Genomic DNA, 27,290 nt, shown 5'->3' with positions numbered 1-27,290 from the left:
AAATCAGGAAAGGATGAAGAAATTTCAGTGAATTTCCTTCAGCTTTGCATGAGAGAGGGTTTAGCATTTGTTTTTTTGAACCTGCCTGAATGGATTGAATAAGAGTTCTACAGACCTAACTGTTCAGGAGCTCAGCATGCTAGATGGAAAAACAGAAACCTGACTGGATGGGAGTATGGCTGGGATGCAAGAAGAAAGTGGCAACCCAAGATAGGTAAAGAGATGGTCAGTTTGTCTTCAGGCCAGACTCATTACATCCAAAAATCTTGAAGGAGCTTGCAGAAGTCATCTTGAAGCCCCTTTCTGTGATCTTTGAGAAGTCTTGGAAGACGGGTTTAGTGTCAAAGGACAGAGGAAAGGCAAATGTTCCTATCTTCATAGGGGGAAGGGGGGAAGACCTGGATGACCACAGACAAGGACAGCTTGACATTGATCCTGGGCAACATTTTGGCACAGATTACTAAGCGGTCAGTTTGTGAGCATTTAGGGAAGAACACACTAGTTGGCAGGAGCCAGCCTGTGTTTACCAAGAATAAATCATTCCAAACTGAAGGAGGAAATTTTTAAATCTGCTAAGTGCTAAATGCCATGGGCTTAACCCAGTCCCCGGGTTAAGAATGTCTGAGTTACAGAGAACTCATACTTACAAACAGGCTGCCTATTACTAAAAATGGTGGGCAGCATTCTCATTCCTCAAGCTGAAAAACCACTGAAGCTGTGCAATGTTTTCATGAACCGTTGAAGCTGCACATTTTTAATATACAGCCCGTTTTCTGTGGTTTTCAGTGGTTCATGAAAACATCATGCGGCTTCAGCAATTCGTCGGCTCCAGGAAGGAGAACTCCGTCCACCATTTTTAGTAATGGGCAGCCTGTTCGTAAGTATGAGTTCCAACTTACATACAAATTTGAATTAAATACAGGCCTAGGAATGGAACTTGTTCTTAACCCGGGGGCTGCCTGTACACTTGCACAGAAATCTCCAGTAGGTCAAAGTGAGACAGACATGCATGCAGTGAGGCTTAAAAAGAGGGGGCTTAGAAAGAGGGGGTGACTATATATCGTAAAAAAATTGATCAGAAACATTCCAAAGAAACATTCCAAAGGATTGTGTAAAAAGGGTAGTACTGTGTATGTATGTGCAAAGGTGTATAAAAGGTCACCACTCTCTTTATCTAACACACATTCCTATGTAAGAAGTGTGTCTGCTCAGCTGACTGTAATGAACTCTTCTTGGAAACTGATCCTGACCAAGTTCATTCCTCAGAGAAATCCAGACCAAAATTTCCTTCCAACAAAACTAATCTAATCTCCTTTATTGATATAGCAACCACTTTAGTTGACTATGGGAATACAGTGGACATAGTGTACTTTGACTTCTGCAAAGCATTTGGCAAGTCTCTGGTGAAATTCTAGTTGAGAATATGGCAAAACGTGGGCTAGACTATGCTACCATTAGATGGCTATTTCTGTTTTCCCAACAGACTATCATATTTTGAACAAACAAAACTGATCAAAATACACCTAGGGAGGGACATTGTCAGCAGGAGCAGTCTGAAATCATTTCCACAATCACATTTTCCTATAGACAAAGGCAATAGGCTGAATTGGAGGATATCGCCATCATTTAAGGCAAAACTCCAGCTGGCTTAGAGATAACAGTCCTGACTAGGGTTATGAAAGAAAAGGTGCCCGATAGGGGAACAAATTGCAGCAGGCCTACGTACAGCAGGCCTAGATATTCAGACCCCAGACAGAATGGGGACTGGCTGGAGCCATCTGCACAAGAGAGCCTTGGCTTTAGCAAAGCCCAGACATCTGCTGGATGTCTTATGAAGTTTGGCTGCTCTGGTTTTACTGTTTTTTCCCCCAGCAACCCTGGAGGAGCTTTCTCTTTCCATAGTAATTGGCTCCTATAGTGTGAGGGCCATGCAGTGATGATGGTGGAGGAGGAGCTTCAGGAAAGTGATGACTCAGGTCTATCAAGAGAAGAAATACTGCCATTGCCCACTTCAGGAGCTGGCACCTAAAGCCTGACTCAGCCTCCAGAAATTCTGAGAGCTGAAGGTTCAAAATTCCCTGGCATGGAAGGGCTGCCTTAGGTCTAACAGTTTAGTTGGTTTGCCAACTATTTTATGATACTTAACAGATATTGCAAAGTGGAATTCTGATGTCAGGCTCATAAAGGCCTTCAGTTTACAGCAAACTGATGCTAACAATGTCTCATGCAGTATTAGCTTTATGCTCTGAGTTCTTTCTCTTCTGATCTCCTTTTACTGCTGACTTGAGACCATCTGAGAGCAAGGCTGGATGTGCCTTACATCAAGCATCTATGGATCAGTCCCAAGTCTGTGCATGTTTACTCAGAAGTAAAGCTTACCAAGAAAACATACCACCCGTCAAGCATGTATTTCATTACAGCTTTAATTCCTGATCAGAGATCCATAGTGCAATTTGTTGCATATGAAACGTTTCTTTAAGTATAATCTTACTTCAGGGCATCATGAAATACTAACTTTCTGAACAAACAAAAGAAGAGGGGCTTAGATTTTTGGGTTTTGTTGCTGAATGAATCTGAGTACTTGGTTTTTGGATAGCAACAAGGCCTGTGTGAGCCTCCTTCAATATTTGTCAGGTTAATTGTGCATAAGATGACACCATAATGCTCTGGAACAGCAAGATGGACAATGAATGGCAAGCTGTTTTCAAGATCTCGCCTTCCCATCATCGTTCAGAGAATTTCTATAAAAGTTCTGCCAAAGTTCTTTATTCCAAATATGATGTTCTGTTGGTCAATTAGGAGAACTTGCCATGCTGTCAAAGTGAAAATTTACTAGTCTACTATTCATTTGGTGAACATCCTGGTGATCATAAAATAAGAAATTACATTTTAATTTCATTCAAGTTCAATTTAACACCCATGAGGTAAGGGAGCTTAACACATTTGTAATAGACAAATAGGACACTTTAAATATTGAGAAGCAAACCCAACAAGGTAATCGACCTGTGGAACCATAACATATTCTTTATAAGCGTTTCAAAGTTTTAGGGTTGTTTCCAGCCGTTTGCTTTGTAAAAATCAGAATTAAGTATGTCAGAATATACTGTTGATTAGAAATGGAAGGAGCCATGCATCTTCTGTTAACTGAAAAGAGCTTCAGAAATTCATATTCAGGTAGACTCTAGTTCCCAGCTGGTTACAAGCTGACACATTTAGGCAGCTTCTCTTAGTCTCTGCATCTTCCACGGCGTTTATTTGCAACCCATCTTACAGTCCCCATCCCTGCTTGCAGCTCTTCTTTTCCCATCTCCCCACCTCAACTTCATCTTGCTGCAGCTTCCTTCCCACTTGTTCCTCCTCCTTGAGGTCCTCTCCTGCTGCTGCTTCCCAACCTTGTAGCTTCTACCCAATCTTCACCTTGTTCTGCTTTTCAAACCTTTCCTTCTCAAGCTTTGCCTTTTCTGTTCTCCCTCCTGATGCTGAAGCCTCCTGGTGCACGTGTTTTTCCTCTGGGAACAGCTCAGCCTGCAGCCTCTTGGCAGAGAAGCGGCCAGCTTGGTTTTACTAAGCCTATTCTAAGGGGATAGACGGCCATAGACGGAAAATGCTTTAATTTGGATTCCTGCAGTGGAGGGCCTGAGGGGCTCCTTCCATTTCTAGGATTCTAGAAATCCTTTTTCCTTTCTACTTTTTCTTAAACTGGAAAGCAAATGTTTTTTTTTTCTTCAATAGGAATGGGGCAATTTTAACAGATGGGGACGAATGGCCAAAATAAGGATAAAGAGATGGAAGGGCAGAGTTAGTTACGTTATTAAAGTTGCCTCAAGGATTAATCTCAGTAGTATGAAATGAAGTGTGAATGGGAGTGTGTGCGTGTGTGTGTGTAAACGTGCACATTTGCATTATGTACAATGGGTAGCTGCTTTGCCATTCAAACACTGCTTATTATTTATAGTAGGCACAGTTGGGGAAAGAATGTTGCCCTAGGCATAATTTGAAGAAACTGGAAAAGTTGCACTTCTTGATTGTGTCTGCCTAGGTGTGTTATAGGAGCTGAAAAAGAAAACCAAAACTGACCTTGATTTTGTATTTCAGCTTCCTGGGTTTTGGAAGCATGAATGGAGATGGGAATTAAAAAAAATTTTTTTTTTATTTAGATAAAATTTGTTTTTTGGTGGTTTCATCTTAGTCTTTAGAATGACATTGGCTGCAGAAGAAAAATGATGTTTTTTGAAGTCTGCCTAGAATCAGCACTTGGTTAATACTGGCAAGTTGCTGTAATAAACCATGGTTTACAAATCACAGTTGCTGGGAGCACAAAGCACAAAACATTTCTCCCTTCTTTTCCCTTCCCTTTGTGAAATATTCATTGTTAACTGCTTGGGCAGAGGACCTTTTCTCACCAGAGTGGCAAGAAAAGTGGGCAAACAGGGAGCTCAACCTGGGTTTGTGCCTTTTAACTACAGGTCTGAAGGGAACTTTCTCACATGCCCATGAATGAGAATGGAACCGAGTGCGCCACCCTGAGTGCACCCATGTTTGTTTGTAAGACCCCGGATCACATGCAACAAAGATTTTATGCCTGGATGGGTGAGGGTTGGACTGAGGTGGCGTGATGCACCCCATTGCCCCCACTTCAAGCTCTTCATGTGTGCAGTTGAATGCCTGAATGGGGCTTGGATGCATATATTTAATTAATGCATGGTATTCTGAGAAGCATCATGAATTACTGGCTAAGTATATGACAGTAATAGAGAAAGGGATATTGTTTTTCTTCTGTAAATCTGCTCTAACAGTTAATAGGAAGTTGTAGCAGTTATGATATTCAGGCTGCAGCCATAGCCAGATGTCAAGTTCCCAGTCTGGATTCTTGTGGCTCTATCACAAAAGATACCAAGAAAGTCCACAGAAAAGTCAAGATGGTGGCTGCTATGGCGCAAAGCTTGTTTTTTTTATGTGCATCATGCTGATTGCACCATTGTGGCTGTCATCTTGACTTTTTTTACCACCTCTTGCATACTCACCTGCATGGGGTGGCTATTTTTATTTCATGCAAACAATCTAGCATAGATAAACACAAATTTGAAACAAGCGTTGTGTGGAAAGGGTTACAAACTTGAGAGGAGAAAAATATGATTCTAAAACAATGCAGCTACTATGGCAATAAAAATATAAAATCCTTTCTGTCAACTGAAAAGTAATTAAGACTGAACCAAAGTTCATTGTTTTCATGAACTTTTTTGACTGCAAGGACCTTTCTTTGAGGGTATTTTACAATGATTGCTTTGTAAAATGAAAATGCTTTCTTTCTGAACAACTTTATTTGATCTCTGAACCACAATATTGTGAGGTTATTGGTTCCATATCACGAAGATATTATTAGTTCTGGTCACTGAATTCAATAAAGGTTTGTTGTGGTTGTTGCTTTATATAATTCCACCCATTTAATTGAATCCAGAAAGTTTTTCCTTTAATATTAATTGATGCATTGTCCTCAGCAACCCCATGACATCATGATAACATTATATCATGTCCAGGAAGAAGCCACAGAATTTGTACAACAAAAACAGTAAATTAAGCAGATGGTAAAAACAATGACAGGGAACAGGAAAAGAAAACTGACTATTCCCCTGATGGATGGAGGGAAGGATTGTAGGAACTAATCTTCCCCCAACACATGCATCTTTGTACTGCTGATTTAACTTAAAAATAGAGATGGGGAAATACAGTACCTTTTACAGATGTTTGAAGTTCCACTTCAGCCACAAAAAATTGATCAAAGACAAACATAGGACAGGGAACTAAACATCCTGTTTCACGAGATATTTCAGCTGCTAATTACATTTGTGAAAAGCAAATAGCTTCCTCTCTACAATCCAGCCCAGGAAGTGGCTTTTCCCACCATCTGCCTCTTGATCTTGTTCTACCTAGATGGAGCAAGGTGTATGACAATGGTTGTAAACGGCACACGCTTAAGCAACTCTGGAAACATGAGGGCTTTATGTCCTATGTCGTAAGTGAACACACTGATCTATTTATTTCCCTTTTACTACATTATCATACCTCAGGATGGTCACTCACGTAAAACAGTTAGATATAGTTCCAATGTCTGTTGCTGAAAATACTCTTACTACAACTACTACTAATAGCGATGACGATGGTGTAGAAATACATTCGGAATAGTAAATACTGAGGGGATCAGAGTTTTCTGCAATCAGGGTAGATGTTTAAGGAGTGAACCGCAGGATGTTCATACAGCCAAACAACCCGCCCCCCCCCCCCCACATACACAAAAGGAACACACAAATACAACTCAAGGGATCCTGTCTGATAGTAAGGAAGAGATAGTCTAACCTCCTTTTGACAGACATGGGGTGAGCGAGCACTGCTGAGCATTTTGCAGCGTGAAAACCAGCCACTCTCACCTTTGTGGAAAACCAAAACTCTGGCCCTTCCGGATTAGGGTCCACCTGGTGTTGCTCCCGAAGTTGGAGCTGTTTGTGGAGGGTTTTAAAAACAGCACGTGAAATTTGTGAGGACAGGGTGGGGAACAGGCCCCTCATTTGTTGGCCCTAAAAGAGACCCTGCAAGTCCAGTAGAAATACAGTTCCCTTAATTTCTGAACAACTGGCCAGCTGCATTTGCTAGAGCTGATGGGAACTGGAGTTCCTTGGTCCTGAACTATAATTTATAAATACAATTTAGATCAGGTATAGGTAAGGAGGGAACAGTGTTGTTCTAGAGCAGTGTTTCTCAACCTCAGCTACTTTAAGATGTGTGGACTTCAACTCCCAGAATTCTGGGGAATTCAACTCCCAGCTGGCTGGGGAATTCTGGGAGTTGAAGTCCACACATCTTAAAGTAGCTGAGGTTGAGAAACACTGCTCTAGAGACTGGAATTCTACTGCAGTCAGTCATGCAAATTCTTAATCCCTGGCTATTTCTGACAGGCTGTTCCTGGTTCTCTTACCAGTTGTAGGAGAGGCCAGCCTGCTTGCTCCTCTTTCTCTAGATAGTTGCATGGGGGGGGGGGGCAGGAAAAAGAGCGAGTGGGTGCTTGCGAGGAAAGGGGATGGCTTTTTTTCTTAAGGAATCACAGCCAAGGATCCAAAAACCTAGAATTTTAAACTGGGGCTACTGTAAGGAGGGCATGACGGCTGCAGTAACCCCAACTTGGGGGCGTTTCAGGGCAGCTGGATTTGCAAGGAGTGGCCTCTGTACAAATGGGACATCACCTTTCTTCTATCGTTCAATCAATGGTAATCCCCTTTTGCTTTACTGTCAGTATGGCTCAAAGCTTGCAACTTCATTATTCGTTTTTCAGACTTTAAAGGGCTGTAGATCAGTACCAGCAATTCAAGGCTTTCAAGGTTCATTTAAAAGCAAGTCAAGTTGAACCATCCAGTGCTAAAGAGCTCAATGCAAAATTCTGGAAGTTTGCAAAGCTGCAGAGAGGCGGTGTGGCACAGATTCATCTAAATCATCTCTCTGAATGGTTTCAGAGAAATACAAACAGGATTCAAAGTCTATGGACTGACTTTGTGGCATCTTAAACTGTGTTCAACTATCAAGGGGAAAGGGATAGGAGCTATGATGGGCTGATACTGATAGGAGTGGCTGGCCGGCTTGTTTCTTGGAGGGACTTGGTTCATTTCTGCCTTATTAAAATCTGGTATCTGAGTTTCTTGGGTGATCCTCTAGCTTCAACCTACATCTTTATTTTTCCTTAATTCTCACTCTCATTTATCTAACCAGCAATCCAAGGATGGCCACAGGATGTGGTAAAAAAAAAGGTCAAGATGGTGTCAGCAATGGTGTGATTGAAGCTCCACCTGCCTATAAAAAAAGTACCTTTTTTTTCCTACCAAAAAGCACCAAATCTACCAAAAGCACCAAAAAAAGTAGCGTATGGCTTAAAGGGGTAATATACAATTCTCAGAATGTTTAATTGGCACACAAGCAAGTCAAGAACACCCCTCTTTTCCCAGAAAACTCTAACACTGCCCTTCAGTTCAGTCATGCCAATGAGCTTGCCAGACTGGAAAAAGAAAGGTTAGTGGGTGGAAGACTTTTTGCTTAAAAAAAAAAACCCTGCTGTGCGGTGCCAGTAGATGCTCTTCTTGTTTACTGTTACAGATTTCTCCATCATTCTGCAGCTTCTGCACCCTGGCTGCCCAAAAAGAACCAGGGCAGATGGTTCTTATATGGTGCCTCCCTCAAGATGTAATGGAGCCTAATAATGCTGCAGATACCTGGACATATGATCATACAATGCAAGACAAGATCGCAACCACCTCATAACTAAAATAAATGCAACAACTCTTCAATCTCTATTAATATTTGCCTACTTTCAATCTTTAAAGATCAAGTTGTCTTCAAACTGTGCTCAAGGCATGATGACTTCATGGATTCACCCATGACATTTTCTTACCAACAACAGGGATTGTTTGTCACTGTTTTCTTCCAGGAATTCTTGGGATTATCTAAGAACCTGGAGAAGTTTAAAGTGTCCTGTGAAAATAATAGAGGGATGGGCTGAGATACAGATAAAGCAGTTTCTCTCATTATCTTAGGCACATGAAATATATTCCTTTAGACTTCCATTAGAATTTAATCATGTAGATTTACTTCCAGCTGTGAACCAACATTATACACAAAACAGTACAAAAGCATGTCACAAAATGTGAATCCAAGAGATTCACACCCAAAGGAATTAGAAGTAACTGGCTGAAAAAGCATTTAAATGGCTTTTCGAGAACTTCAACTAGTATGGGGGAATGAAAGGGGATGTTTTTACACATGAAGGCAATGAAACTTGTAGGAAAGAAACTCCACTTAAACGAACAGCTTCTTAATTTTTGTTCATGATGCAGGTACAGAGTGATAGAATTCTGAGGGAAAATATGCCAATAACTTAAGTTTATTAGTCAGTCAACAATATTACAAATATTTAAAAATGACTTATCATATAAATAGTTGGCAGCAAACTATTCCATTACAGAGTTAAATTACCAGTACAACAGACAGACTGGAGATTTAGACACTGGAAGATAACAGTAAAATGAACGGAAAGGTTTTAAGCTGAAGGTGAGTAACCAAGGGAGCGTTCTATCCAACCCAGGCTGCTTGGGAATTCGCCTCTCTGCCGGGGAATTCTGATGCTCCCCTGATCCCAATGCAGCTGTCGCAGCAGCACCGGGGGCAACGACCTTCCACCGGCGCCCTTCAGATGTGCTGGATCCCATCATTCCAACCTTGCGTGACCAAAGGTTGCAGGGCTTGGAAATTCTGGAAACTGTACTTCCTAATTCTATCTGAAGGGCACAGCATTGGGGAGGCCATGTTGGTGCATTGCTTCCCTGTGTCCATAAAAAGCATGTTTTTTTTTTCTTCAGGAAAAGAAAATGATTTTAACACCCCATTACGAATACAAAATAAACTTAACAGAAGATATTAATTTGCATATCAAAGAACAATTTATAATTACAATCCAAACACTCCGTAAACCACTTGTGCGATTCTTTACAGAAACTTGAATTTAGAAACTAGTTGCTTTTAATATTACAAAGATTTCAGCTCCAAAAATAATTCAACATAAAATAAACTTTTAGCAATTAGCATCATAAAATTATATATTTCCACATAAAAATACAAAATAATATTAATGACAAGAATATGAAAAATTATTCCAAGTACTTTTGCTATTTGAAACAAAACAAAGAAACAAAACCCAAAATGACAACAAAATAGAAATATGCATGAAAAAAGTCTCTCCCTTTGTTAGCAAAACACTATCCAAAATAACTACAATCATTTACATCAGTACAAAGATTTCTGAATTTTAAAAAATAGTAGCAATGACAAAAGGGGTTTTCTTTTTCTGACAGTAAAAAATGACACTGTGGATAAAATTTGCAAAAGATGCAATGAAAAAATAAAATTTGCATTAAAAAGGTTTACACGGTTATTCTTTTTATACAAACATTAGAAACAGTATTGCACATCACAACACAGAATCGAGGTTAGTCAGCCTTCCAAAATGTGTTATATTCAAGTTTTGTAGCATCTTTGAGGAGAGGCCTTGGGCAGCCAGATGCAAACAGGGAATTAAGGATCAAGTGTTTTCCATACACAAATATATAAATGCTAAATGTTTCCTTCTTAACAAAAAGTGTGGACTTTTTAAAGTTTTTTTTTTCCTTCCACAGTCATACATTTGAACAGCAATATGCACATCTGGGATAACAAAAGTAAAGAAGCTTTAAAAATACAAAAATACAATAAAATTAACAATCTTCTACAAAAATAGTAAAATAAATATGATTTATAAAACAAAAGCAATACAGTGGTGAACACTGGAGAAAACAGGGGCCCAATCCAGCAGAAAGACTCTTACACCCTCCCCCTCTCTATTAATAAGCAGGAGGTACGCACAAAATCCGTATGTCCCACCTCTCCTCTAAGAAATGAAGGGAGACCAACAGATCGACTGCTTTGTTTCAAAAGATGTCAATGCAAGAGATCCCTCCACTGAATTAACACCCAAAATTCATGGATTAAGGACCAAAAAAAAAAAAAGGGAGATGTAGGTTAAAGTAGCTATTAGCATTAATAGCTCCAGAAATGAAGTGACAAGCATAGCTTGATAATTTTGATGAGTTTACCCATCTCAAGTAAAGGGTAACACCACCTTTTTGACAGCTTTATTGTAGGGGAGAAGGGGGGAAAAGGCTTTTTCAACATCTCCAATTATTTCAATTGTGTACTATTTTTCGGTATTATTTTCATTATTTAAAACATATAAAGGCGCTTCAATTTTAAACTTCAAGCAAGAAATACGAAAATAAAGTTAAAAACATCTGCAGAATTAAATTATATTTAAATAATTAACATTGCAAAACTACTGATTTTTCTTTTTAATTCCAAAAATTGAGGTATAGCAAAGGAGATGTAATCAGTCAAAAAAACTGTGCCTTGAAATAGCTGACTAGTTGGAAAAAAATCTCTTACAGAGATATAAAAATAGTGCATAACAAATGTCAAAAATGGATCAAGGTTTAGCAGGGCTTAAGGTTAGAAAAGAATACTCCAAAAAGTCTGGAGGATCATGGTTAAGTAACAAATAGAATACATTGATAAATAAATCAGTTAAAAAGCTTTTTTTTAAACAGCATCAACTTTAAAACTTTAAAAACCTGAACCACAATCACAACAAAACAGTAGCGTTAGACATGAAACATACAAGCAGCTCACTAAGACAACCAATTTAAGAGCAAACTACGCTTCCATAAAGGATTGTCCCCGAGGGTTTGGCAAGAGCACAACCCTGGTTAATTTCTCTCTGTGGAAAGGGCTGCAATTCTGGACTTGCTTTTATTGGGTGCTTAAACCGCAGAGTAGCTCTTCCACTGGAACATAAAAGCTAGTTGCACTGACATGTTCCGAGATGGACAAAAACACTGCTAGTGAAATTCTTGCACTTAGGATCAAGAAAATGTTTGTTGGCTTGGTTTACACCACCCAAAATCTTGCAAGCAATACCATTACTTGAAACGGCTTCATCTGGATTAAAATCTACACTCGACTGTCAGTAAACGAACTGGATTTCATGCAACAGCGATGCCATTTTGATAAATATACTGTCAAGTGTACTGAGGTCAAGCAAGAACAGACAATTTAAGCCAGATTTCACTGTTGCCTTAAAGATAAGATTTACCTTCTGCAACTAGCTGTAGAAATATTATACCATCTCCATTTTGACTTTATTTAGATTTTTATTAGTAAAGCATTTTCTTGGTATCAGCATGTTTTAGTGCTCATTTCTCAGTAGTTTCCCATTTGGTGACTGGTTAGCAGTGGGCTTCCCCATCTTTGGTTTGGAGAGGAAGTTTTAACCATGAACAATCAATGGGGCTGAAATAAATAATAAAATATTCTAATGTTTTACTCAAACTTGTGTCTATGCTATATTACTCCACAGGAATTAGAACCACACACCACACCAATTACAACATTACATCCAGTCTGTAAAAATTGAATTCCACCACCAACCTGGTCACAAAATGGCTGCACTTTCTAATCTAAAACTAATTTGCATATTGTATACATGTAGGACATCTTTAGAAAAAAAAGCTTGAGTCACAATAATGCATGCAAGTTTCTTTTGTTACAAATTTTGCAGTGTGCTCATGCTATCTAGATTTCAGAGCCTTATTTTAAAAAATCGGCAATAACTTATCTCTTGTTAAATCTAGTGCATGCGTATGCTGTATACAGGTAAGTAAACATGCAATTTTCACATTCTAAAACTATGGCAGTTTGCGCCATATTGTGCTGCCTGCATTTTAATGGGTAATGCAGAACATCTTAAAATGTTTCCATCCCGTATTTATAGGTGGCATTACATACAACACCTATATAGCAGCAAAGCTAATACAGCTTGTGATTATAAATGTTTAAAAATAGCTAATAAATCAGATTATCTTGAGGTATTATTTCTTGCAAGTCAAAATGGAGAGCAAAAAATCAACCCTATTTTTTAAAATTGATGTATACACTGAAAATAGCAACAACGATAAAAAATAAGCTTTTTGTAGCAGACATATTCCATCTTCTCTATTTTTGCTACCTTTGGTAAATTAGTGGGGCAGATCTTGAAGTTAAAAACCCATGTTTAGAAATAAGTGCACGCTTCACCCACTAACTATAGCAGCAGACAGTGTGCCCCTATGCAAAAAACATTCTCTCATCTAGTTTTAATTCTACATATAAAAATAAGTTGGAGAAAATACAAAAAAACTTTTTTATTATTATTATTTTAACATGAAAATATCACAAAAATTAGTAAGCCTGAGATGTAGGGTTTTGGTGAAAAACAAGAGGCTTTGTAGTATTTTGGCTGCTGAAAAAGATGCATGTCTAAGAGAGCTGGGGTGAGAAGCAGAAGAATGCACTTATTTCTTCTGCATGTCAGTATCTTCAAGCTGAGGAAGCCTGCCTGCCTGCCTGCCTTCCACCTCAGTTCCAGCGGAAGTGGATCTGCCGTGGCCGGTCCGCCCCCTCCTTAACCAATGGCTTATGGAATTCACGCCCCGCCCGAGAGTGGATATTTGCCCAGCAAAACTCACAGTAATACTGCAGGCAAGTAACATTGGCACAAAAAAAAGGAGCAAACTTTCCACCACATCGTGCGCCCTGGCATTCATCACACATCTGGTCATCCAACACATATGGCTTTACCTCCACCTGTTTAAAAAACAAGAAAAGAAAAGAAAAGAAAAGAAAAGAAAAGAAAAGAAAAGAAAAGAAAAGAAAAGAAAAGAAAAGAAAAGAAAAGAAAAGAAAAGCATTAATACTGAATATTTGGACTCTGGAATATTGTTTTCTCCTTCTCCTGGATAACACATTGGAATATCCCCCGAACAAATCCCATGTCAGTTAAATAAGGCTACAGAGTTATACTCCATAATAATACTATATTGTAACTACATGCTGGTATAAAATAGCAAAGTGACAAGTCTGCTATGAGATCTACACCTTTTGGTCAGAAGTCATAAGCAAAAAATTCCTAACCATCTTGCTTCCTCATTCCTCTCTTTGCAAACAGGATTCACAATTGTTACAAAGCTGCAAATAAAGAATTAAGATATCAAGGCAGCAAATATTACTACTAGTATTTTAACTAGTATTCCTGCTTCTAATTAAAGAAACTGTATCCTTGGAAGGCCTCCAAGTTACCTGGAGTTGAGCCCAATTTGGTGGCATGTAACAAACTAACAGATACATATTATAATAATACATTTCAGAAACAACTGATATTAAAACAAAGCAAAAACACCCCCTGCCTCCCCAAAAATGTTTCAGAAGATATATTTCCAGAAGTGGTCACCAGAAATAGGTTAAGAAGGAAAAGAAAACTGTATAAAGTTAGGTGTTATGATATAAGCCCAAGCAAGAAAAACTCCTGCATACATTATTTAAGATTACAGACAATATTACACCTCTACCATCTACCAACAGTCATTCAAAGACCTCTACTAAGTATAGATACTAGGAAACAAGTTATGATGAACATCCACCTACAAATTAGGTTTTTTTTCATGGCAACTGGCTTGAGGACTAGGTGGTACTTCCGTCCCTCCCCACTCTCACACTAATTTTTATACTTCCTTCCTAATCACCTGTTTGCTCTTATTAAAAGAGGAACAGATGCTATGAATAATCAGTTTCATCAAGGATCGTGTTTCGTAACTTGTGAAAAGCAAACGATGCAAGCTTAATAATTCTCTGCAAACTTACTCGTTTATCAATATCCCCATGTTGAAGCTGAACAAACCGAGCACTGATGGCAGCAATGTAGCTCTGTTGATTGGAAAAAGCCACTCGCCCAGCACCTTTGGGGTATTTTAATTCAGGATCGGTGTCGATTCCTGCATAACACACTCCACCATAGAGACGGTCCATTATCATAGCCAATTCCACTACAAAGCAACAAAACACACTTGCTAAAGTGCCTTTAAGTAAATCAATGGATTTTAAATAGAAAAACTACTTGGAAAGTTATAATATGTAATACTGTATGCGATATAGAATATAGTCTACAACTTAATGCATAATCCATGTTAGAATCCTCTGCTTTGCCGTACACCAAAATGGAGCAGTAAGGACTAGAAGGGAACCAGGGGCATCGGGGGGCTTTCAATAAAAAGCATGGAAGACACATTAAAAGAGGCAGGCTTTGATTATATGGTCACAGCTGCCTGCTAGACCTTTTTGACCCCTCCCTAGTAGATGTGTTCAACTGCATAACAGCATTGCACAAAGAACATTGTGGAGATGGAAATGGAGACTTTTAGATGTTCTTGATCAGACAAGTTGTGGTGCCACAGGTTTTCGGCTTGATACCTAAAAAAAGGTTATTCAATTGGATTTAAGGCTAAGTCAATTCAGTAAACAGACTTGACGAGGTAGGTCTGTAGGCGTGTTGTAGAAGTTCATCAGAGTCACACAATCTATGATGGCTCCAGACATGTTCAAATGGAAAAACAAAGCGATACCAGAACAGATTCTATGAATGTGATCAACTCAGAACTCTAATTGATCAGACATTGCTATTGTGATCCACTATGTTTTAAAAATATACTTCTGCAGTGGAACAGAAGGAATAACCCAAGTGTTGATTTCTAGGAGGGATGGGAGAAGGGAAAATTAGTCAAAGGTGAACTGTGACTGTCTTAAGAATCTCTGGGTAAGTACAACTAATCCAGAATGTGTTGGACAGTGTACTAGAAAGAGCATACACTATTATGCTCCTTTTAAAACTACTGCAAAGTCACTAATCTGTTGTCAGGTATAATTCAGATTTCTGGTGTTTATCTCTGAAATCTTAAATGGCTTAGCCCCAAGGAATCATCTTCTGCACAAGCCAGCCCACTCTTTAAAATTTGGGAAGAAACACCCCCACCATTTGATGGAGACTCACGAGGACATTCCTTTTGCTTCCACCTTTAACACAGAACTTCTGTGTTCTAACTTCCTCTATTTCTTCAATATTTTTTTCTTCTTACTCGAGATATTTAGGTTGTTAGGTTGAGATTTTTAGTGACTGTGATGTATTACATTTATTTGTACCTCATCTTTTTCAGTAACAAGCCCCCACCTCCAAAGGGACTCTCATTTACAACTATGAATGTAAATCCAATCATATAAGTTTCCAGGACTCTTCCCACAGATGACAGGATTAATGTTAGTTTTGACATTTGGATATATCTGAAGAAGCTTTGGATAGCAAAAATGATTTAACATGATATTCTCTGAAATCAAATTAGCTTGCTATAATTAGAATATAAAAAGGTCTGTGTATATTTCTTTTTTATCTTTATTTTATTTTTAAAAATTAATTTAATTTGTTCAATTTAGGCACCACCCAAGTCCCAAATGACTCTGGCGGCATGCAATAAAACCAAACAAAATACAAAATAGGAAAAATACAACATAATAACAAAGTGATAAGAAAGAAAATAACAAACAAGAACAGATGGTAAGTCCGGCTAACAGAACCCCCATCCACAAACATATCCGATAGGGCCCCCAATCACTCTAACTCAAGTTGTGGTTAGATCTTTAACACTTTCCAGAATGCTATCAGGACGGGAGTCACACAGATATCAAAGGGCATCTCATTCCAGAGGACAGGCACTGTGGCAGATAAGGCCCACTTCTTGGGTCTCAATAGATGTGTCCAAGTTAAAGTTTGCATTAGACTTATTTTTAAAATATATATTTTTTAATATTGATCTGAATTCTCAGAGCTTGGTCTCCTGGTCCTCTAATATAGGAATTGAGTGTTATTTCTAATGGGAAGCATAAAATATTGTAGCAGCTGTTACCATGTACAAAGCTAACTCAGTATACTTTGTATAAGGTTCAGTGATACTCAGTAGCAAAACAGCTGGCAGGAAGGGAAAATCAGTATTTAAAATATGTTTCATTTGACAATGAATCAACTTTCAAAATTGCTCACTTTGTGACATTGCCATCATATATGAAAAAATGTAATGGTATTACACTTTACATTTCCATCAGATTTTTAAATATGCATCATCTACTTTGAAAACCAATACTGGAGTACCTGTTTTCTCTGAGCTAATATTCACAAATTTAGTATCTGTTTTCCAGTGATGTTCCCCTTATTGCATATCAATTGTCTACTTAAATCCTGCATCAATTTATAATCATGCAATCTGACTTTCAGTTCAGTTTCTGAATCATATTTCAGTAACAACTATTTCATCTTGCTTTTGTTTTTTCCGTAGAACAAAATTTTGAAGATACTGAAATCAATGAAGCTTTTCTAACCATTCCAAGGAAAGATTCTTGAAAGTTCTGATCTTTATTAAAGGTTAGCACTTGCCATTTATACAAATTGTTATTTCTCCACTGATCAATTTTTTTAGGATATTCACCTTCATAAAAATAAATATTTTACACTGAGGCCAGAATCGATAAGCCTGGGTTTATTCTTTTTTATATATTTGTCCCATACAGTACTTTTAATAAGCTATCTATAATTAAATGATTTTGTAGGCACTGGACAGCTGTATTTGTACCAGACTAAAGACTGGTAGGCTAAAGAGTAGGCTGGTAGGCTAAAGACTGCAGGCCTTCTTGGAATCCTGCTCCTTCCATAGAAGTAATCCAACTATACAGTGTTATAAGCCAATTTGTAACCCAAGTCAACCAATTTGAGAGTATAATTTAAAATTTGGTGCCGCTAATCTACCTCATTCTTTTGCATCTTGTAGAATACTAAGTTTCATGTTCAGTCCTTTATTTGAGCAAATTAAATTAGTTATATGTCTTTGCCATTCATTCAATGTCTCTTCAATTCTTATTGTGATAACTTGGAATAAAAATTTAATCCTTAATGAGACACTCTTTTTTTATTGTTGATATTCTTCCTAGCCAAAACAGCGTTAGCTTTTGTATCTTAAAATATCTGCCATTTTCTTTTTTCAGATCGGTGGACAATTATTTTCCAGGCTTGATTGGCTGGACACTGATATTAAACCCTGCTGTTTTTTGCATTTTCTTTTCAGATAGATTCCATGTGATCATCTGTGCCTTATTCTTATTGATCTGTTCTGTATGTTCCATCTATTCTAAAGACTCATTTGGATGAGTAACTATGAGTACATCATCGGCATATGATTTTAATTTAAAATCTTGATTTGCCAATTTGATTCCTGAATTTTTCTTTTTTGCCATATTTTTCTTGCCAGTGGTTCTAATGCCAATAAAAACTGAAAAGGGGAGAAAGTGCAACCTTTTCTTATCCATTTTATAATCATTCATTTTTGTGATAGAAATCCATTTACAATTAACCTGGTTTCTTATTTACTGTGAATACTTTGAGTCCTCTGTAATCTTCTCCAAGCGTAATATCCATTTTCCATGTAGCTGAGAATACTATTTGACAAATTGATTTGTCAGCTCCTTAAGACAGATTTCTCTCCATCTCAAATTGAAGCAATAGTTCCTTTCTCTTCTTTTCTCAGCTGATAGGCCAATAATTTATGACCTTTCTCAAAGTACTTCTGCTTAACAAAATCCATCTTCTTATAAGACTCATTTGCTTCCAAAAGATCTAGTTCATTACGAATTACCTTAACCTACTGCTTTACATCCAACACTGGTTTCTGCTTTGTGCCTTGATTCTATTTGCTTCAAGCCATTTAATAATATATCTTTCTGTTTTTGAATGTCTTTCTTTCTATTCACTGCCAAGAAATAAATAGTCCTCTCATAAAGACTCTACCAGATTCCCATAATGTGAATAAAGGAACATCAGGAATTGAGTTAGTTTGGAAGGAACTCAGAATGGCATTTCATTGTAGTATCTTTTTGTAGTTACAATAGGCCATTCAGTCTCCCATCTTTTTGACCTAGTGATTCCTGTATGCAATTTTGTAATTATTATATCATGGTCTGCATAAGAAAGTGCTTCAATTTCCACTACTGTAAGTTTAGACAGTAATGAACTAGATGCCAGTGCATGTCTAATATAGAGTAAATTTCATACACAATAAAAAAAATCTGGTAAAATCTATGTTGTTGTATCTCTGAGCTTTATTCCAATTTCTATTGTTATTGCAATCTCTACTTATTCTAATCTCTCTTGTTGTATCTATAAGTTTTAAAGGGATATCCTGCCCTTTTAGCTGCAGTACAGCATCCTTTATTGTTAAATATGTGAATTTAATCACGTATCACATGATCTCTATATATTTCAATTATTATTTATAATATTTAGGACAGGACTTCTCAAACTGTGGATTACAAGCTGCTGGGGGTTGATGACCAAATCTGGGGATGGTCTCAAATTCCAGGCAGCTGGAACACAGAGGAAAGGTTTGCTGCTAGAATCTGCTCCTGGCCTACCTGCATAGGCTGTTGTCTAGGTAAAATGAGAGGGTAGGCTGGCAGGGCTTTCATGGTGTGTGCATTAGATCACTGTAAGAATTTGCTCCCACTTTGCTTGGACAGACCAGTAGTAGGCTTGAGATTTCCTGCAGCTGCTACTGAAGACCCAGGTTGAACATGATGGTAGGGGTGAGAAAGGTTGTCTCAAAGTTGGAACCCAGATTTCACAGGTTGTGTGGAGCTGGGCAGGCTTATCCTTCCTACTAAGGGGTGTAGTTTTGAATCTCGTTGTTTTGCTATTTGTTTCCAATAAAAAGGTTTTATCAATTTGTCTGATTGCAAGGTTTTTGTTTGTTAAGTAGACTGAAATTTATTGAGGGTGAATGGCATTCAACTGGGGAAATGGCATTAGGATAGACAAGAACATTACCCCCTCCTCAAAATACACTTTCCCAAGGTAATAAATTATTAGCTTAGCCATAAACATTTAGATACTATTTAGAATGCTAATTAAGACACAGTAGGGGGACAGTGAAAGTGCCAGGAAGCAAGACCATTAGATAACACCTACAGAAAAGTAACTGTCAACAGAACCTTTTCTTAAAAAAGACCGTTTCTGTTTAACTCAATAAGCCACTGCATTTGTACTGCCTCCTTCATACCTCACTACCCTGACTTCATTAATACACACATGCTGCTATAAGCCAATCAATTATTCTGCTGCACTGATCAAACATACATTGTAATTTATATAACTCTACTTAGAGAGGTTGCATTCCTGCTCTTTAGGTTAGTCTCAGCTGCCTCCAGTGCCATAAACCAGCCAGCTGGGTTTCTCTGGAATTGCATGCTGGGCTCTGGTTTAAAATAAACCTTTGGGGAAATGTGTGAAAGTGTGTCTATTTCTTCCCAGCCCTAGCCCCAATAAAAACATTGGTTTTGAGGAATGGGGATAGGCAAGGAGTTTGGCTTGTGAATTTGGTGGATTGTGCTCCTCAGTTTAATACTTACCAGCTCGCAACGGTCTGGGAACACCACCAACAAAAATGGTTTTTCGAGGATCCAGAGGCTGTGAACCATCCATTACGAAGTCACTATCGCTTAAGTTCCAGGGACGGATCTGAACCTGTTAAAACAAAGCAGCTGCATGATTCTAAGTGCATTTGTGGGACACTGCCATTATAAATCCACATAAGATGCCAGTGAACCCTTCAGCCTATAACAGAAGGGTTATGCTCCACAGTTATCACATGCTCACTGTCCAATCTGAGATAAAAGCAATTTTTGAGGATTTTTTTGGGATGGGGTGAGGTGGCAGATTAGCTCCTTTCTTGCAGGAACAATTTTGCTTAATCTCTCCCCATTTTATTCATTAGGACAAATGAAATGCGTTCACTCATTTTAGCATCACATTTTTTTTTTTTTTAATCTGCGCTCAGTCGTTACCGACTCTGCAGTGACTGCTTGGACGAGTCCTTGCAGTTTTCAAGGCAATTGTTTCGGAAGTGGTTTGCCAGAGCCTCCTTCCTAGAGCAGAGCCCAGCTGGCGAGCGCAGGAGGTGGGGTTTCTGTTGCTTCGCGCCCTTTTTGGCTGCACACGGTTTTTTGCGCTTACCGGCAACTGCTCCCGACTCCTTTTTTGCAAGGCGCCGGCAGCATTTTTCCTCCCACCGGAGAGTACCCATTTATCTACTCACGTGAGTTTTCGAACTGTTGGGTTTACAGGAACTGGGGAGGAAACAGGAGCTCACCCTGCTAACGCGAAGGCTGGACCCGAACCGCTGAAGCGTCGACCATTTCTGGCCAGCAACTTTCAGCGTCATTAAGCCGCTGCGCCACCGCGTCCCCCCTAGCATCACATTTGCTTTGATACTAAATTTAAATTTCTTTTTAAGCTGTTTTCATCACCCTCTTAGAAACAGTTTTCAGATCTTTGTTCTGAAGGCTTTTTTTTAATACTCAGGTTTCTCTTCAGATAAATCTTTAGCTTTTTTTTTTTTTTTACTTACAGGCTTATCCTTGATAGTAGGGCTGGAAACACACAAATAAAGCTTTCCATCTTCTTCAAGGCAAGCATCAATCAGGGCTTGAACAGAACTCTCCTCTTGGAAAAGGAGGAATGCATAACCTGGATATCAAAGGAGGAAGAGGAGGGGAAAAGAGAAAGGCTGGAATATAGTTAATGTTTTCCTCATGTTGTCTTCAATGTGAGCAAGATCCAAAGGACAACACACATCTGCCTAAAGTGCTCCCACTTGTGCATAAGGTTCTGCTGTTATCTTCTTATTACTCAAAATCTTTACTCAAAATCTCAGGAAAGTCCCCCTGAGGGCACTGGCCATGCTGAGAAGTGGAATGTGTATAGTCCTGATACATGAGGAGAGACCCCAAGACCCCACTTATTTTAAATTTATGGAAGTCAACCTCAACATGTCATATACGAAGCACAATATGCTAACTCTGCCATGGGCAATCGGCAAAATTTCAACCCCCCTTGGCAAAAGAGAAGTTCAGATTGCTGGGGTGCGCTACCCACCACTTCTCTGCTTGCGGAAATGGAAGAGGGGAAAAGATGCAGCTATTTTAATGAGTTGTAAACAAGTGCTGCATTTGTGCTCTTGTGTATTCTAAAGCTCCTCTTGCAAATCATATCCAAAGCACAGCAATATCTGATTTAAAGAAGGTTTCATTTTTAATGAATTCCCCAAATAATGTTTTGAAAAAAGATGGGTATCAAATTTTCTGAGTTGGTGTTATAGGTACAGTGACCATATTTTCTTGGAAAAAATAAAGGACAAACCTGAAAAAGGGGCAAATCTGAAAGACGATCATAAGGATAAATTTTTTAATTGTTTATAACTTTGCTTTACAAAGGAAAATTCAAGAGCAAAACCAAGAAAAACTTTACAAAAGCACATATTCTAATAAAAATATCTAAAAGCATAAAAAGCTATGAAGTTATAAGAAGCAAGCATTGAAAAGGATTCCTGCAATCAGACTCTGCATCAAGCGGTACCATTTGTATGATAAAAGTTAAATGACTAAAATAAAGGACAACAGTGGGTTTTTGAAAAATAAATAAATCTAAATGCAGCTTTCTGAAATGAAGGCCTGTCCTTCATAATAAAGGACATATGGTCACTGTAATTATAGGAAACTAGAAGGGTCTTCGACTCATATCACTTCATTATGTTCTTTATGGCTTCTTTTTGGTCTCAAATTATTATAATCTCAACATTGTGAGAAAAACATTTTTTTTAAAAGAGATAAACATGTGATGCTGAACTACACTCCAAAAATATGTTATTTGACATTTTATGAGAAACTTTGGCTTCACTGAGCCCAGGGATCGGTTAAAAAAACTATCTCAACTCTAGTAGAAAGAACACTCCAGACACCAGAGTGGATTCAAAAAAAGTGTTTTTTCCCTGATTTTCAAAATGGCTTTGTATTGGAGAAATGGACTAGACGATGGACTAGCATGTTGATACATGATCTAGATTTTTAATAATACGTTAAAGGACTAAGCTAGCTGTATATTAATAGTGCATGGATCTTTTTCTACCCTATTAAAAGTTTTAATTCCTTTTTATCACTATCACAGATATTCCTGTTGTAGTCTCTTTCGTTAAATTTGGAAGGAGGAGGAGGAGGGATGCAACAAGCAGGAAGTGATATGATGTCACCAAGGGGATGGGATTTTTGTCTCATTTTCCTTGTTTAGAGTTTCACAATATACAGGTAGTCCCCAGGTTAAGAATGCCCAGGTTACAGATGACCCATAGTTAAGAACAGAGCTTACTCTAGCAAAATTTGAGTTAAATACACAATGATTCGAGTTAAATACACAATGGCTGGAGTTCATTACAGAATACTACTTATACAGTATTATACAATAATACCGTTCTGGCTTACATATAAATTCGATTTAAGGACAAACCTTGGGAATGGAACTCGTTCTTAAACTGGGGACTACCTGTACACGATCCCAACCTGCAGATTTTGTGCTTTCTTAGTTATTGTTTTAAGCTTCCAACAGAGGATACCTCATGCTGAAAGAATGGAATTTCACAATTTACATTTCAAGGAGTTGGGTATATGTGCATGTGCACTGGCTTTTAGTTGTTCCTCAAAACCAAGGAACCAATGTCAGCACTATTTTAGCACCCTGAATCCCCCCAATAAATAAAAACAGAATCTGCAGCACAGATCAAATGGATTGCCAAACACACCTTTTACCAGGCAATTGGCTTGCTTCGTGCAACCCTGCATCCATGAAATCTTCCCAAGGCATCTATTCCCCAATAAAACAAAAATGCCTTCTTTGAAGTCTTACAAGACTATAAAACCACTGGAAATTAGCTATTTTTGGAAGGGCATCCAGAGTGGACTGGAAAACGTTGTTGACCCTTGTTATACAGGTTTGGATATTTGCTTGTTATTTGTAATCCTGCAATTTTGCCACTGTTTCTTTTATTTCTTTTTTCTTATCAGAAAAATCAGTTAGGAAGAGAAAGACAAAGTAATGCAGGAGGCATTCTAAGAAGCTTTGGTCCTGAAGATCTTAATATACTCACATACTTGCTTTTTTCCCACCCTTTATTTTCCTAGTCCGTTTCTCAACCAAGCTAGAACACTGTATTATCACAGCCAAATCCTATTTATTCCAAACTGTTTCTTCAAAATGAAAACTGCAACAGCTGAAAGTGATCTGCATGGCTTTTGACTCCCTTTGGACTTAATCTAAAAAGGCAGATTTTGAGCGATTTCAAAGCACATAGATGAGAAATGCAGTCCTACATTTCATGCATGTTTACGCAAAGTAAATGCTGCTGTGGTTAACTTAGTGGTTAATCTCTATCACAATTTATAATCATGTGAGAAGGGAAAGGACAGAGAATTATGAGTTTCTGGCAAACAATGACAATTTCTAACCTATCTTTCACCTCTACACAGACAACTCCTCCCATCATGTCTCAACTGAATATTTTCTTGTCTACACTTGCAGAAATATTATACATTTAAAACATGCTTTGTTTGGGACTTGCCTGCTAATTAAGATCATCTGTAGAGACCCATCTTTAGGCGCATCTCCCCAAGTTAGGGGACTCTTATACAAATACAGACATTTGGCATAATACATTCCATATATTTTAGTCCTGCATTCTTCTTTATTTAGGGTGAAAATAGCCTGTTTTAATTGTGGCTGATAAAACCAAAGCATGTTGTCTTTCTATCAAAGAAAGGCATTTCTCCAAAATGGGGTTGACATTATGTTCACCTAGAACCTTATTTGCTATATTTCAGATGAGTGAAGAAATTCATCCTTTTCCCTCATTGTTTGGATAAAATTTCATCCATCTTGTTTTAATCTGGTCTTTTAGTGATTTCATTATTTCATTATTACTGTTTTTATCTGATGCTTCTTATTGTTGCTGTTCTTTTCCCATCCATGAAAGTAGGATTTTAATCTGGACACTCTGAGTGGTGGCCATAGCAGAGGGAGCACCCTGGCAATTCTCCCCATCTTTCAAGCTATTCTGAAAGGTCTCCCAACTCTTGGCAGCCGATTTTCATGGGGAAGCAGGGCTGCAGGGAAAGCAAGAGGTAAATCAAGGACGTTGTCCCTTCAGTTCAGTCCCTTGTCTTTCACCTTCCCTTGTGGTCACCACACATCCCCTCCCTTTGACGCTCTGAAGCAGCCAAAACCCTGCTCTTTCCATGCTCCATCCTGCTCTTCTGCCAAGTTTTGAAGACACTCCCTGCTTGCTTAGCCTGTTGCTCAGATTTTTGTCAATTCATAGCTTACTTCCATGCTCCCAATAAGAATAGATAAGTGCATCTTTAAAAAACAGTTATCTGAGTAATCCATTGTTCCAGTATTCTTCATTTATTTTTAACTTTTTAAAGCTGCCTGCAGCACAGGGCTAAAGATTACAGCTAAGCTTACTTAATACTGAACACAAGCTAGGCTGGGTTCCATTAATTTCCCCTGAGAATGCCACCACTCTAGTCAATTTCATAACCCTCTTCTAATGGAAATCCTTAATTCCTCTTTCTCAGACCAAGCACAAAGCAGCCCTCTTCTTTTATAACTCCAATACTTGTATTTTATTAGAAAAAACAGAGTTTTAAAAGGAAGGGGAAGAAAAAGAAAGGGAAGCAGTGACAGAAATAGGATCAGAAAATGTCTTCCACATCTCCTGGGTGCAATTCTTTCTCTGTGCCTTAACTCTGCCTTTTTCTTTTCTCACCTCTCCCTAAATGATGATACTGTCCCCCTTAATGGATTTTCTACACTAAGAAAAATGATGCGAAAAGTAAAAGAAATACATGGGAAGATTTATACACAGAAGAGGTAATGCTGCCTGGACTCCCCCTAATAAAATCCCACAGATAAGGCACAGCTCTTGCACAGGTGGGAGTGGGAGCTCATTTGCAAGTGTTCCAAATGTGTTCCTTTCTGCAACAACATTCCCAGCTCCCACCCAGTACTTGCGGTCACTGATTAAAAACAAACATTCTCTTTCTGCAGTATAACCGCCATCCTGAGCTGGGCCTGGCTTTGTTTGCTCAGCAAAAGTCTGATTCTGATTGGCCCCACACTGACCAATCCCCAGAACCCCTTCCTAACTTCAGCAGATCATCCCCTTCCTATCCAGGCAAGGAGAGAATGTATGCCTGCACACCTAGCTATTTGCAAAAACCAAAATGAAAATAGTAATAATCTTTAAAAGGCTTTGGACGAGAGTGAGGAAAGAGCATGTATCAGCACAAGCTGCAGTCCACAGAAAATAAAAGACGGTGGCTCCACCCTCACACTCCCATGAGCCGACGTGCCCCAGTTGTGTCGAAGAACCAAGAATTGTACACAGCCACTGCAACTTGGGGCTGTCTTATAAACTGATCTTTTAATGCAGGAGGGAGTTGGAGTATGATGGATTTCCTGTTTAGCCTCCACGTGAGTGAGGTGAGTTAACGCCACCGAGGAGATAAATGAAGTCAAAGACTGGAGAAAGTTGGAGGGACAGAAAAGGACTCATTAGCTCCAAACTAAGAAAAAACAGACTTTAGGAAGTAAGAACCTTTTCAAGATGTCCAGACTTTTGAAATTCTGCAAATAGATAACTTTTTTGGTGAAAAATGGGTAGTTGTTGTTTCCAAGGGCAGAAGAAAATGGAATGGAGAAGTTTCAAGCACGATTAACCAAGGGCTGGGAACTGCATCAGGGGCGGGGGGGGGGGGGATAAAAAACATCCTATCCCAGTGTGGCTATTTCCTACCGCAGCATCTCTTCTACACCAAAACCTCCTTCAATGCCAGGTATGATTCCCACCATTCAGTGCTACTGTAGCAGTAGATACCCCCACTGCTATCTTATGAGGCTGCAGGGGAAGCTCTGGGTGTATTTAATATTTACCCAAGAGACAAGGTTCAAGGTATCCCCTTTCACATGAGTCCTGAATGTGTGAGCTTATACCAACAGAATCAGGCATGGACAAATACCTTTTTGACATTGACAGAAGCTGCACTGGTAAATCCCACTCAAAGCTACGGATACTCTAACTCTCCCCCACGTTATCATTATTTAACTCAGAAATAACAGAAAAAGCATACAATATTGGGAGTATACTCTTTACATCATTCCTAAGGCAATAGTAATACAAAATTCATTTCGAAGCATTTAAAATAAGTTAGGTTCTTACATTCATTGGAAAGAATGCAGACAGAGCATACATTAAAGCCCAGGGGAATGTCAGAGACTGACATCTGATGTATATTTGTTTGAACTCAGTGGGAACAGCAAACCAACCAACCCAGAGATATATAAGGAAGTTGCCATGAATTGTATATTTTTGACAGCATATCAATGAAATAACCAAACTTAAGCTGATATATATATATATATATACACACACACATATATATATATATATATATCAGTAAAAAACAAAGGCTTATCTTCCTTCCTTTAGAAAGAGAAAAGACAAGATGGAGAAAAATCCTCATAACCAACTAAGGCTGCCTTCAGGAGGGAAAAGATCAGTTGTCTCCTAAATTTCAGTGGTGGTTCTTAATTCCTTCAGAACTTCCAAAATTTTCCATATAATGATGTAGCATTGATTTGATGGTGATATCTAGAGGAAAAAATGGAGTCTACCCTCAGCTGCCATAAAGACTGTAAATACTATAGGCAAGTTACTTCTCCACCCTGAAAAACTGAGCTAACGTGGGAGTCAGCTTGATTCGGACCACCAACAAGCGCTCTCTCTAAAATCTAGCTGCAAAAGACTAACAGGCAGGACAAGCCAAACTGCCCTCCTTTTTTTAGAAAGGGAGATTCTGTGACTTGAGGATCAGAGGCAAGG

At 38.6% G+C, this 27,290-nt stretch overlaps 1 protein-coding gene across 3 annotated transcripts in view; it reads right to left on the bottom strand.

The window, feature by feature from the left end:
- Window positions 1-6,866: 6,866 nt before the first annotated feature.
- CPEB2 (cytoplasmic polyadenylation element binding protein 2) overlaps window positions 6,867-27,290 on the bottom strand; it is a 64,285-nt gene continuing 43,861 nt past the window's right edge. Inside the window, exons 7-11 of one of the 3 annotated variants that reach the window (XM_088131604.1) lie at window positions 20,931-21,049; window positions 19,933-20,047; window positions 14,299-14,480; window positions 13,128-13,245; window positions 6,867-8,511 (exon numbers count right to left, since the gene is read on the bottom strand). In XM_088131604.1, coding sequence (XP_087987730.1) covers window positions 8,510-8,511; window positions 13,128-13,245; window positions 14,299-14,480; window positions 19,933-20,047; window positions 20,931-21,049 — 536 coding nt within the window. In that variant the 3' untranslated portion in view covers window positions 6,867-8,509. Of the gene's footprint in view, window positions 8,512-8,896; window positions 13,246-14,298; window positions 14,481-19,932; window positions 20,048-20,930; window positions 21,050-27,290 lie in introns of those variants that run through there. The other 2 variants (XM_088131603.1, XM_088131602.1) reach the window with 2 other exon arrangements.

Source organism: Python bivittatus, unplaced genomic scaffold (assembly GCF_059951505.1).
Source record: "Python bivittatus isolate LINGU-HERP-01145 unplaced genomic scaffold, Pbiv_v1 ctg000960_np1212, whole genome shotgun sequence".
NCBI lineage: Eukaryota > Metazoa > Chordata > Lepidosauria > Squamata > Pythonidae > Python > Python bivittatus.
Note: the sequence above shows the minus strand (reverse complement) of the source record. Positions and strands in the feature narration are given on the sequence as shown.